The sequence below is a fragment of the Limanda limanda genome, chromosome 13 (genome assembly GCF_963576545.1).
Source record: "Limanda limanda chromosome 13, fLimLim1.1, whole genome shotgun sequence".
Classification (NCBI taxonomy): domain Eukaryota; kingdom Metazoa; phylum Chordata; class Actinopteri; order Pleuronectiformes; family Pleuronectidae; genus Limanda; species Limanda limanda.
In genome coordinates this window covers 17,628,805-17,642,752 of record NC_083648.1, presented here as the reverse complement: position 1 = coordinate 17,642,752, position 13,948 = coordinate 17,628,805, and the positions used below count along the sequence as shown (strand labels likewise).

The window sequence follows — 13,948 nt, the reverse complement described above, 5'->3', positions numbered from 1 at the left end:
AAAGTCATGGCACAGTATAAATACAACTTGAACAAATCTCCAATAACTTACAATACCTAACAGTCATGTATAAAATAAATTTGATAAAGAAAAGTTGGATGGGAGAGGAATGTGTACATATGGCATAAAAATATAACATTAGCCCTGAAACAAACAGTTTTCTCGGTACAAAGAAACAGTACAAAGTCAAAATTGGACAGAAGGCTCAGACGTCCAGTATGCAGGATCTAGGGAAGATCTCTTATGAGACATGGCATCTGTCATGTCGCACCACCATGGTACGACAGGACAGAGGACCTCTTGTATTAATATGTCACCTGAAGGCCACCGTAGATTTTTAAACACAGTATGATAGGCTGACAAAGGGAGGGAGGAATGAGAGGTCGGGGTTGCAATGTGCAACTTCACCTTTAGAAGCCACTGAACCAACTCAACCTTCAGGTAGGTGTCATGTGTTAGTCTCCGTACTGTCTCTCATTTAACATTTACTCAGTGCACAACTCTGCAACAGTGTCCCCCCCCCCACAGTACCTCATTTCCTCACTGACTGGTATCCGGGGCAGCCTCAGGCTCAGGGCTGAGGTCCGGATCAACACCACAGCGGAGGTTGTGGTCAAAGGCAACGAGGCCCTGATGACATTCTTCCTCCGAGCTAGAACTCTGGTTTGTTTCTGGGCTTTCCTCGGAGATCTGTTTGCCCAGTTGCTCCTCGATCCTCAGCCTCCTGCGGCTGATCTTCTTCTGCAGCTGCAGCTTGCTGGTGAAGAAGATTTCGCGCCAGCCCTCCTCAAGAGCCAGAGACTCCACGTCAACTGGAACCGTGTTGCAGCGCCGCCGCACCGCCTGCTCCCAAAACTCCTCCGACCCACAGAGCTGGTGAGCAACATAAGAACGAGAACAAAAGACCTGATTTTGTTGCATTGAAGAATACACACTTCTTTAGATCTACTAAAAATTATTTATTCACAGAACACAGGGATTAAATAAAAAATGTGCAGGAATGAAACCGTAAGTAATAGACTTTCTTATCTCAGGACACAATTTACTTCTGCTAGCATTTGTTTTGTGTCTTCATAAACTCACCTTCTTGAACCTATGTGAAGTTCGTGCAAGCTGACCCACATCCTCTAGTTCAAGATAATTTATTATCCGCAGAAGCAAGGAGTCGGGCAGCTTGTCCAGATAATCAAAATGGCCTTGGCACAAAGCCTTGGTGTACTGAAGGATTGGACGGCCGAAAACCATACAGACCTCACCTGGGAAGAAACCGTTATTTCAGCTGTCATTCATACACAAGGATTTGATCTGTTCTGACATAAATAAATCACAAGGCTACAAATATAATCAGAATATAGACCACTATAAACCAAAAACACTGAAAAATAAAAAGCATTGATTTTTGTACATTTCTATTGCAAACAGAACTTGCTAAAATGATTTAGAATATCCATATTATAGGAAAAGCTAATAATATTACCAGTCTGTTAATTATTAATCTACAACCATGGACAAGATGTAAGTGAAAACACAGCTCCGGCTGTTCCCTGAGGTCCTTACTCTGCAGCCAGGTGTTGTCCAGGAACTGCTGGTGAGACTCCTTCAGCTCCCCTGGCTTGGCGTTCCTGTCCACAGCTCGCAGAGATATCGTCCACCATCTCCATTTCACCTGGAAATGACAGGTCCAAGTATACAGTCAGAAATAATTGAAAAACATAAAAAAGCTATAAAAAAAACCCACAGCAACCAAACAGTGTTCAGGTATCCTGTTGTGAGAATAAAGCCACACACAAGACCAGTTAGCATACTCAATGGGATTAGTTATTATTATAGGAGGTTGTCCTTAATGTAATGACGGGAAAAGCGTATTCACAGTGGTAACAGTTATCAAGGATCAAACTCTTTTTGAGAAATCTTCTTCCAGGACATTTTGCACCATGTCAACATGTTGTCCTGAAGATACCCACTGTAACTGGAACCACAACAGTGTGTGGGTGTGTTAGTGTTTGGGTGTGTTAGTGTTTGAGTGTGTTAGTGTGTGTGTGTGTGTGTGTGTGTGTGTGTGTGTGTGTGTGTGTGTGTGTGTGTGTGTGTGTGTGTGTGTGTGTGTGTGTATACTTGTTCTTCTTTCTTTGTGACAACCATTTTGAGTATAGATCTTTCAATGCAAGACGTTTTTGCCAGTCCTCACTTAGTCAAAGGCCTGTTGGAGGACATGCTTTTAAGGGTTAGGGCTAAAATTAGATTAAGGCTAGATAGTATATTGTGATGGTTAAGATTAGGACAAGGGGCCAGTCCAGTATAATCTATAACTTATTAGTCATAACGGTTAGGGATGAGATTTTGGTTCGACTGTCCACAATGAATGAGTCAATGCAGTGTCCTAACAGGAATAGTTGTGTGTGTGTGTGTGTGTGTGTGTATACTTATACTTGTTCTTCTTTCTTTGTGACAACCATTTTGAGTATAGATCTTTCAACGCAAGACGTTTTTGCCAGTCCTCACTTAGTCAAAGGCCTGTTGGAGGACTTGCTTTTAAGGGTTAGGGCTAAAATTAGATTAAGGCTAGATAGTATATTGTGATGGTTAAGATTAGGACAAGGGGCCAGTCCAGTATAATATATAAGTAATTAGTCATAATGGTTAGGGATGAGATTTTGGTTAGACTGTCCACAATGAATGAGAGTCAATGCAGTGTCCTAACAGGAATAGTTTTGTGTGTGTGTGTGTGTGTGTGTGTGTGGTGTGTGTATATATGTGTGTGTGTGTGTGTGTGGTGTGTGTATATGTGTTTGTGTGTGTGTATATGTGTTTGTGTGTGTGTGTGTGTGTGTACAGCTTCTATCCGCCAACATAAGGTCAAGCTAACCAAGTTAGCTAACGTTGACCCTGCTATGATCGTAGCAAGTCAAGCTAGCGTCAGGTGAGTTTAAGTGTAAACGTCCTTCAGTGACGTCACTTCCGCGGCACCAGGTATAGAAATCACGTTTTTCCCTCCATCAGTACTCACATCGGACTTGGTGACAGTTAAATAGTAGAAGTTCTTATTGGGAGGAGGTCCTCGGCTACAGATTTCCAGCAGCGGGTCCGTAAGAAGGGACGCCATGTTGAAGTCCGGGCGTTGTCAAGGCAACAAGGCTTTCTCAGTCAAGAAGTCGGAAAGAAAGTTGGCCTCTTTTTTTCCAGGTCAAATTTAAATCAAACAAATAAAGCTATGTTAAAAAACACAACTGAAAAGCTTTTGGATTAATGTCCATGGTTTCATGATGCAACTTATATATAAATAAAGATACGGGAATATACTCATGTTTATTAACTACACTATAAACGGGATGCAGAGGGTTACAGTGCTTTTTTAAAATATGTTAATCTGAAAAGATTATGTTGAGTTATTGCTCAGTTTCTGGCATAGTGTTAAACAATATATACTTTTTATTCTACCTTCTTTAAAATAAATTGTATTAAGAAGATATGGATAACACTCATAAAGGTGATTTAAGGTAACTTTAATTGAAAGCATATTCTAAAAAATAACTTTCACAAAGGGAATTGATAAGTTTTTATCATTCTGAATGATTAAGAAAGTCACTTTAATAACAAGATATACAAAGTCATCAGTGTAGTTAAAAATCTTTTAATTTATTTATACATATATTTATATATGTACACATTTACTTACCTATTCTTGTAAAGACAAGAAACACAAATGTATTGTTAGTCATTGGTGGCACAGTTAAGACCTAAGTCCTCCAGAGGAGGAACCAGTTAAGTAATAATTCATAAATGAATAAGCACTTTTCCTTTGCCTCATTTAAAGCAAACTGAGAGGAGACCAATGTTTCTCCTCATCCTGTTCCTCTTTCAAAAAGCTTTTCAATCAGAAGGCAAAGAAGAAGACTGATCATCACAGGATTGTGGTGAATACAACATAACGTACATCCCATAAGTGTCTTATCTTCAAATGTTGCACTTGTTTTTGTCTCAACAAAAACATATTTTAAGGGAAGAAACACCCCCAACTCTGACACTTTCCTTAAAAAAAAATAAAAAAACCTTCCCCTTCGTCTTTACCAAATTATTGAAATATTAGTGAATATTGGATATCTGCTCCTCTAACATCTTCAACCAGCAGCAGAGAGATCACTGAACAATCGTATCAATGTTTTAGAGAAATAAGTAGCAGGACAAAGAAATACTCATCTCGGCTTCTGGGCTTCATTCCCTCTGTTTGTGCTCTAATAGACGTGTCTGTCCACATTCCCTGGTGGGCAGAGCATGTGATGCCTCTGCTACCTTCAAATTCAAAGAGCTGTCCCATTTGTTCACAATTTCATCAATATCTAAAAGGATGTCTACAATAATAGTCCACGATTGCTTTGAGTCATATGAAACTCTCTGAATCGGCAAGTTAATAAAAAAAAGGACAGTTTTGCACCTTAATGCCAATATAGTAGCAATTATGCTAAAATAACAAATATAAATCCCTTTTTGATGATAAAATGCTTGGATCCTCATTGCTGCTTCAAACAACAAATCATGGATTTGGATGGAACCCTGTTAATTATCTTAAAAGTGTATACCCTTACATAGCCTGTAGTGGTTTTTGTCTTCCACAAGGTGTGTGTATACTCACCTTTTTTAACTCTGTTATACGTAACATCTACTTAATTGCGATTACAAATGATATGCACAGAGCTTACAGTCATAAACAAAAATAAAAAGCATATAATGTATATAGTCCAAACAATAAACCCTGCATAACAGTCCATTAGGCTTCGATATAGTCCTTTGTACTCCTTCATAGTGTTGTAAACGTTTTTATGAGTCTTTTTTTAAGAAATGTACTGCCACTATTGGTGTGGAACGGTGAGTTGAGTATGTGCTGCATGCTGCCCTCTGGTGGCGAGATCCTTGGGCTGTGCTACAGGAAAGGATTGGTGGATGAACCCCCTAAAGGAAATGCCCCTGGAGCTCCCGCCTGAAATAAGATTTAAAAAAACATAAATGGTATAAGAAAATTTACAATCAAGTGCTATGAATAACAAAGTTTTCATTAAAATGTGTCAATTCAGTGGTTTTCTTATGTTGATAAAGTTGCTTTATACAGTCTTGTTCTTTCATTTTCTCCTTTAACATTCTTGAAAAAGTTGGGAAGACAAAAGATCATGCGTGCTCACCATGAAAGGGTTATTGGACATGCCAGGGCCAGCCATGGGCTGCCCAAAGGGCGTCATGGAGGGCTTATTCTGACTGTAGACTGGGAATGCAGGGCCTAGGGGGACGGAGGAAGACAGATTTGTCACAGGTTGGTTGTGCGCTCTCCAGCAGTTCATTTGTGTGTGTTGAGAATTTGTATTTTTCTTGTAATTCATTGCAACTTTATCTATCAACATAGTATGAAGAGAAGATAAACAGTCATTTTACAGGAATTTATATTGTGTAATACTTACAGGGTTCATACACATTTTGACCAATGGATTTCCATGACTTTTCCATGACTTTAAACCAAATTTCAATGACCGAACATTTCGTGAAATCTCGGTGTATACGCGAAAAAAGTGACAAAATGTAGTATTCAAACTAACAATGAGTATTCCAAGGCATACAGTGTACCTTAAATGACACAAACCCAAGTATGCCTGCTTATATTTTGAGCATATTTCTTTAAAAATATATGAATTATTTAAAACTCAGCGTAAATGAACTAGGGATGGGCATTCGATTAAATTGTCTTAATCGATCGTCGGAAGAATTAACGATCGATTTTTCAATTAATCATTCATATTTTTATATTAAAATTCACTATTTATAGCCTATATTAAAATGCAGTGAAAATAGAAAAAACAGCGTGTTTCCTCATTGAGATCTTTATTACAAGATGAACAACTCTTGTGGCAGTTAAACGGGATCCGTTCAATGTTACAGTTGAAAATATGCGCTGCTGTAATCTTGAGCCCCGAGAGAGAGCAGCTATACGCTGAGAGCTAGTTCGATCTGACGGCTCTCGATCTCTCAGTCCGGTCGTTGTAACGCCCTCACTCCCGGAACCCCTCACCCAGACCCGGGTCTGTCCGGGTTACCCTCCGCGTGGACTGACGGTCCGTGTGCGGACATGAAGCCGAGCAGCGGAGGCTTAGCTCCGGGCTGCTTCCTCCAGCTGCTAACAGCCTCGCTGTGCTGCGTTCAGGGCAACTCGGATATTCCGACCTCCTGCCACATAGCGAACATGCAATAGTTTATCGATGAAAAAATGTCATCAATGAAATTCTTAATGATCAATTAATCAATAGTCGAGTAATTATGCCCATCCCTAAAACGAACAACATGAAAATAAGAATAGAACAAATTTCCATGACTTTTCCAAAACTTTTGGGAGATTATTTTTTTCCATGACTTTTCCAGGCCTGGAAAAACACATTTTAAAATTCCATGACTTTTCCAGGTTTTCCATGACCGTACGAACCCTGTACTTATTATTTTCTATTTGGATGTAAAGAGGAGAAATAAAATCATGGAGTCAAGCCCCAGTGTGTCAGCTCTGCATTCAGGTGTCAACAGAGCCTTCTGAGGTCAGATTTTTTTTTTCTTTGTACAGAGCATTAAGGCTTTCTACCCTAAATGCAAACTTGTATCACTGTGCAGTACTAGCTGCCACTGAAAGGTTACACTTTAAATTTACTGCAGCCAGACTGAAAAGCATTTCTCAGTACAGAGGATCATTGTCTAGATACAAAAAAAATGTCATGCAGGGGGAGAAGCAGATGATCTAAAATCACTGACAGCTACTGCACAGGTGGAACATGGTATGAAAAAGAGAGGTGTGGGAGGCCACTAACCATTAGACTGAGGGTGGTAGGCCCCCGGTTGAGGGTAAGGGATGGGGGCCTGGCCTGGGAATTGCTGCTGGAAGTTTCCACTGAAACTGGTCGGGAGGCAGTAGGAAGACGCATTCCCAAAGCCAGCGGGCATGCTCATAGAGCCAGTAGCAAACGAGGCTAAGAGACACACAGAGCATGTGTGTACAGTGAATACATGCACACACACACACACCCACAAGATACACACAAGGAGTACATTCCAAATACCATGGCAAATCACAAGGCAACATGTCAATGTAACTGAATTACATTAAAGCAACAGAAATCTCTGAGAAATAAGACTTGACTTATTGAAAAAAACTAATTTATGCACACCCACACACACACACACACCCCCACACACCTGCAGCTGGAGCTCTGCCATTGGCCTGGAAAGGGTTGGTGGCCATCTCCGGGGCAACAGCTGCAGCAACAAAGGGATTTGTGGCTGGATGAAATAAAGGAGGAAGTAACAAAATGAGCCTTGGAACTAAATGAGTAAATGTTTTCATTACATTCACATTACACGTTCGGAGTATTCATTATAACCACCTCCAAAGCCAGGCTGCAGGGTGGGTAACACAGGTGCATTCTGGGCTGGCGATGAACCAAAAATGATCCTGTAAAGACAAAACCCAGATTGAATGTTTTTACATCCTTGATAAACATGCAGTACTTTAATAAATGATTCACTGAAACTTTTCAGTGGAATTTGTTGACTGGATTGGAGAATTTTAGTTACATAAAAGGTTCATGCACAAGTAATATGATCAAACACCATCTCGCCCTGTGAATGTTATTCAAAAACACTGTGGATTCAATTAATCAAATCAATCTAGTGTCTGCACATTAGATGCAGAGGACCCACATGAGGGAAATAAACTGTCTCTGAGGAACTGTCTCTCACCCACTGCCCGAGGACACAGAGGAGCTGAGCTTGTTGTCTAACTCAGCCAGAGCAGCATAGCGGTCTTCTGAGCAACTCCCTGTGTGGCACTGAGTAGGGGCGGCACTAGACCGTGATGGGATTGGCACACCTCCGCCTATCGACAGTTAAAAAAAAAAAAAGATACTCTATCAGAGCCGTAAACACAAACACAGGCACACTCAAATAATAAAAAGAGCAAATAACTGATGACTTAGAGAAAACATATTTTGTAACATACTGTATTTATCTGAGGTTTAGATCCAAGGTTCCGAACTAAATGTCCACTGAGTGTCTCCCATCACAGTATTTCAAAAAAATTTTTTTTTTCAAAGTGATTCAAGCTGAAAAGATGAAAGCAAAAACCTCTACATTTCTTAATTGCTCTTAAAACCTTTAAAATATCCGTGGGAAATGGACTCCAATCAACATTTCAACAGTTATCTAGCTACAGAAGAATTGATGACCAGTACATGCTTGGAGTATCAGTACAGGGTTTCTCGATACAGAGAGGTGGTTCCCCAGTGGACACTGTGGAAACAAAATGGATACAAAAAATACCAGGCTGAGGGTGAGTGTGTGTGGAGAAGGTGGAGTGAAGACGATGGAAGGGAGGGGGTACCTGATGAATAGGACTTTGAGGGGGGTGACGTGCTCAGATGGGATGGAATTTCAGTGTTTCCAAATGCATCAAAGTTGGCAAAGTTGGTGTCTGAATTACCCTGAGGTGCTGCAGCCACACACAAGGAAAAATTACCACAGGCAATGGATGTGGAAATAAAAACAATGGCAGGAAAACGCATGGGATGATGACAAACCAAAGAGCACATACTGCTAAATATTAATACTGATCTATATTAGTTTTGGGACCTTTGAGAGAATTATTATCTTACCTGACTGGCTTGGAAAATGTGCAAAGTTGGCAAAGTTTGTAGAACTGGCATTTTGAGTTGGTGGAGCAGCGAAGATGTCTCCTCCCAGATCTGAGAGCAGGTCAAACTTCTTCTCCTGAGGGGCACTGTGAGCTTGCGTACGACTTAGCCCTGGGGACTGGGCGGCAATAGAATTAGAAATAAAGGTTTCAGAACCGAATCCCTCCAAAATATTAAAGGTGATATTAAATGGGCAGTTACAAAAGGCTCATTGGGCACTCATGTTACCTGGCGCAGAGGTGTCTTGTTGAGCTGGAGGGTTTTGAGGGGTTTCACTTCCGGTGTGCTGCCAGTGCTGCTGGCCGAGGAGCCGGACACAGAGCCCTGGACGGTTGCTACTGCTCTGGCTTGGTCTGGAGGAACATACCTGAATGTTCAAGAAAGAGCATCAGCACAAATGGACAAACATAGTTAGTCCAAAAAAAGATCAGGCTTATGTGACATGATCTCACTAGAGCGGCTTTCAGACTCTGCCTTTTCTCGGTGGTGTTACGAGCCAAAAGCTGTTTGAATGTGCTGTAAACAAAATCACATGACCTCCGGAGCAGAATTACTACGTTACATCCTGGCTCTGCCCCCAGCTGCACCACCCCTCGCCTGAAGAATGTGAAGGATTTGTTACTGTGAACACGCCTGTGCAAAGAACCTCCTGCTGCATGAGTGAAACGCAAACCGCAGAAAAGTCTGAAGCATTGGGACGGACGGGTCATGTCTGAAATCAGCTAATGTGAATTAATTTTAAGATGCACACTTTTTGGGTGTTTAAATTGATTTAACTTATGCTAAAAGTTTCAATCTGATCAAATTGTACCTTCCTTTAAAAAATAGAAGTGTTTAAAAATTGTGCTTTTCTCCCTCCAACAGGAAAGTGACACGCGAGCATTAAGAGTCCCAATGAAGAGCACGCTATCAAACTGAAAACACATGGTTAACCAAGTCCATAACTGCCAAATGGTTTTTGGCAGATGTGACACTTCGCTCTCAGAAGTCTTTCCCGCTGCATCCCAGCTCATCGTAACACGCCAACTCAACTGAATGAAAAGATTTGAGCATCTTTTTAGTACTGGTTAGGAATGTATTACCTTTCAAACTGAATTATTTAAAGCAATGTGCACCCAAGTAAAAATAGGACTTCAATAAACCATTTAGCCAATAATATAATGTGTCTCAATAGTATGAAGAACTGGAATAAGTTCAGTCATGAATGCTGATCGTGATTTACTTGATTTAACATTGGGTTTTACTTTTGACAATACTTATCTATAAAACAAACAAAAATATGTTACCATCTTTTCTTCTCGTATTTTTCTTGAAGGAACTCTTTTACTTTCTGTGGTTCTCGGAAATCTGGAACAACTGATGTCCTGTCGTCATAGAGGCCTAACCAGATGTGTTTACAGACCTACAGGGGGGCAAAGGAATGAGGAGAGCGGGTGGTAAGGAAGAGATTGGGGTGGGGGTGGTAGAGAGAGGTGAGAGAAAGTGAAGGGGGAGGGGATGACCAGAAATTGGAGAGAGAAAAAAGGGGGAGAGAGGTATGCCAATAAAGTTAACAGAGGACTGAAAAATGCCAGGATGCAAATTCTGAATAAAAGACAGACAGCTGTGAAAATAATGTTTCTCAAAGACTAATTTCTTGGTTAAGTGTTCGTGATACCTCATTGCTGTGTTTCTGTAGGAACTCAATTTCCTGCTGTGTAAATGTGGTCATAGAGATGGACTTCACTCTGTGTGGAGGGTTCAGTCCTCGCCTGTAGGTAGAGGAGGCAAAGGTTAGCTAGAAAACAACAGAAGCAGGATGAAACACAGTGATTCTCATATGACATAAAACAGGAAAACAAAAAAGCCAAAACACAGACGTTCCTTTACTTTTTCTTTTCAGAGTGAATACATGTATGACAAATTCATGTTTGGGGCCCAGCCATTGTCTGCTTATACGAACATTTCACAGACATATCTGAAATATACAACAAACAGCAGACACATTGAAAGTCAGAAGTTTTTAGGAGGAATCTACATGCAACTAATGGGAATTCATTTAATTCCACATAAACAAAATAAAAAGCATTTCTACCATTTGAGACTAAAATTATTTAAACAGTTTCAACGAAAACTCACATTATAGGTCATGGAGGTTGGATTTATTAAAGGGATGTTGTGTTACACTGAATAACTTCTGTTAGATGTACCTAATAAACTGATTTGGGAAAATAAAAACCAAATCTCTACAGATAAATCTGTTAAAAACTATTTGGGAATGTAGTGTTCAAAACCTGGAGCTACATAGTTGCACAATTGCGACCAACCAACAAGTGTTATTTCACCAGTTTATGGCAGATTGATTGAGTCAGAACTGCGGTTGAGAAAGTAAACCCCATCCTATCAGGGTTAGTGCCAGAACAGGATGTGGGCGACTAAGAAACAAAATGAAATAAATTGCCCTGATCTGATGCGATCTCACACACCTGCCTCTGGAGTAGAGGATCAAATTAATTTATATCAGTAAAGAGAAATCCTGGTTTCCTGATTGCTCCAGGAAAATGTCCTGGAGCAATCATTGGAGAATATGTGTTGGGTTTGAAAAGTGCTGTTCACCGCAACTTGAGAGTTTTAACAGTTTTACGAAGGAGAATGAAGAAAAACTTTAGTGTCCAGATGTGTAAAGACTATGTAGAACTTAGGCGGGAATTGTTACCAAATGTGCTTCTATTAAAACAAACTTTAAGAAGCTGATGAATACTCATGTTATCAATTATGTTAATTTTACTTATGTGTGATGTTTTAACTGGGACATTTATGGATCAGCGTCAAAAATGCCCATTTAATGCACTGAGATCTAATGTGACAAAACAATACAATAAGGAAAAAGCGCCAGTGGGATATTAACACTTTCTTATAAGCACTGTTAGGGAATTCATAGACTAAAACTTGTGCAATAACTTTTGTTTCTTAGAACATGTTTAACATACTTATGGCAGGATCAACAGAATCGTTACCCTCCACGTGATCAACTGAGAGGACGTGAGTGGTGAGTCATGAGGATATTGCATCAATCGGATTCCTTGCCTAAATCCCGGTTATGATTTCACAACAATCTGCGTTTCTTAGGAAGAAGTGGTTTCATCAGACGCCAGCTGCAGCATGAGCCACTGCTCCCGCCTCCGCCTCTCAACTACCAAACTAAAGATAAAAAGCATTACAGAAAAAAACGAACTACACTGTTAAGCGAAACAGTCAAAATCCCAAATAACTGACAAAACCTGAACCTGAAGTTTTAATTTAGAATCGTATATACTTGTACTATGTATGTATTCTGGCTTGGAACGTGTGCTGGCGAAGTGAAACATCAAAACTCCCTTCTTTACATGGCTGACGGTGGAAGGATGGACTTTCAATTCTAAGGACCTTGCTCTGCTTGACATTCCTGTGATGACTGTGCGCTGGCAGAAGCGTTTTAAAGGGCCATTGGGGTTTTAACTAGCTAAATAGTTGCAAATGCCCATCACCATCCCAGCCACATCACACACATGCAATTAGACATTCTTGTTTTCAATCAAAGCCCTAAAATGCTAAAGATTCGGTTGAAAGCGAGTAGCATGGGGCCTTTTAGGGTTTTATGGATTATGGTGTCATTGCAGTCCCCTGTACATAGCGGATCAAGAGGGATCTCACAAAATCGCCCTTGCTGCGGACAAATGTAATCAGCCGTTCTCTCTCTCAGCAATTTGCGACACCACTGGGAAATGACACCTGTGGCCCCGTGGGGTCTGACCACATTAGAAATCTTGTAGTTGCTGTCTGTGACCAGCCCAATGCAAACAACTGTGCAATAGTCACGCTGTGTAAATACGCATCGAGATATGCCACACCTCTCAGGTGGATCTGGTCAAAGAGAAGGGCTGACATGGACGAACAGAATCCCAGAGAAATCAGCCTTCGAGAACTTTAAAAAGTCTAAGATCTTTTTCCCCTCAAATCAAAAGGAGCAAAAACAATAGTGTTCCATTTATGATTTAGTTCAATACACTTCCAAAGAGAAGCCCCGCCCTGCCACTGCTTATCTGGACGTGTGTGTGTGTGTGTGTGTGTGTGTGTGTGTGTGTGTGTGTGTGTGTGTGTGTGGTTACAACATGCCATTCCAGTTGAAGTTCAAACAGGAGGTCCCTCAGTGACGTGTTGTTTTGAAACAAGGTGATCAAATATTTGACAGGATGGTATATGACGCTGACCTCGAGCACACAGGCATCAACATGACTGAGACCCCCACTGACAGACACTGATTGATTATATGGAAACCCTGAAAAATAGGTGAAGAGAAAGGGTTGATGGAGGGTTCGATGGGAGTAGAAGTGATGTGGCCTCCACACTCATGTGTCGTCCCAGTGACCTCCAGCCCCATCACCAGTACCCCATGAGGGGACATCTCCCTCAGACACACACACTGACTGGAGGCTGCTGGGGGGGGCTCCACACCTAACCAACACAGTTCATGTTGCTTCACCCGGCTGTGGGACATCTTATCGCACCGAGGTCAAAGCTGTAAACAAAGCGACTCGCTGACCTCACGGAGCCCAGCCCGGCGGCCTGGGGCTGAACCGGCCGCTGGGTCTACCTGTCCAGGCTCGACCGCTAGCTAACGAGCTAACGGTACCGCAGGGTCCGAAATGGACCGGGACACTTCCTGGGAGCGACAGCGGCGCCTGGTCGCTCCCCGGCGGACACGGCGAGCGACACATAGGACCCTTTACCCTGGGTTGTAACTCACAGGATGCCGGAGCAGGTGGTGCAGACGAAGGAGCCCACCGTCATGTTGACATAGGTCGGGCCGCGCTGGTCGCAGTCGAAGCATTTCCTATTCGCGGGCAGGCTGGTCATCTCCCGGAGCATCTTCAGGTGAGTCTCCTCCTGCTTTCGCTTCGCGCTCGTCGCCATGGCCGAACACAGCGGGCCGAGAGCACCAGGGGGGCTGGGAAAGTGTTGGTCGAGGTACCCGGGGAAGGGAGGGTGTCTTCGGGGCAGACTTGCCGCGGTGGTGACCAGACACCTTCTATCACACAGAACTGCCTGCTTCTTCTACAGGGAGAAAGCGAGGAGCAGAGCTGCTCCACAGCCTCCAGCGCCACCTCTTGGTCTGGAGTGATACCTCGAATTTTGATTGGAAATTATTGTCGTAAAAATTGTTTTTTCTTTACTTGAAAACATTTGACTGATTATTTTGTGTCTTCATAAAATTGTAC

At 41.8% G+C, this 13,948-nt stretch overlaps 2 protein-coding genes across 2 annotated transcripts; both read right to left on the bottom strand.

Annotated features, from left to right (window-relative positions):
• Positions 1-540: 540 nt before the first annotated feature.
• On the bottom strand, positions 541-3,103 carry fbxo36b (F-box protein 36b). Its single transcript, XM_061083632.1, has 4 exons — positions 3,008-3,103; positions 1,558-1,666; positions 1,084-1,256; positions 541-873 (listed from the first exon to the last, which is right to left on the bottom strand). Exons 1-4 carry the CDS (start codon positions 3,101-3,103, stop codon positions 541-543), a joined length of 711 nt encoding a protein of 236 aa, XP_060939615.1.
• Positions 3,104-3,615: 512 nt separating this feature from the next.
• agfg1b (ArfGAP with FG repeats 1b) lies at positions 3,616-13,789 on the bottom strand. The gene is made up of 12 exons (XM_061084826.1): positions 13,477-13,789; positions 10,369-10,462; positions 9,998-10,113; positions 8,940-9,078; positions 8,673-8,829; positions 8,402-8,509; positions 7,762-7,897; positions 7,407-7,474; positions 7,219-7,302; positions 6,834-6,992; positions 5,175-5,269; positions 3,616-4,975 (listed from the first exon to the last, which is right to left on the bottom strand). Exons 1-12 carry the CDS (start codon positions 13,641-13,643, stop codon positions 4,919-4,921), a joined length of 1,380 nt encoding a protein of 459 aa, XP_060940809.1. The 5' UTR covers positions 13,644-13,789; the 3' UTR covers positions 3,616-4,918.
• Between the last annotated feature and the right edge of the window lie 159 nt (positions 13,790-13,948).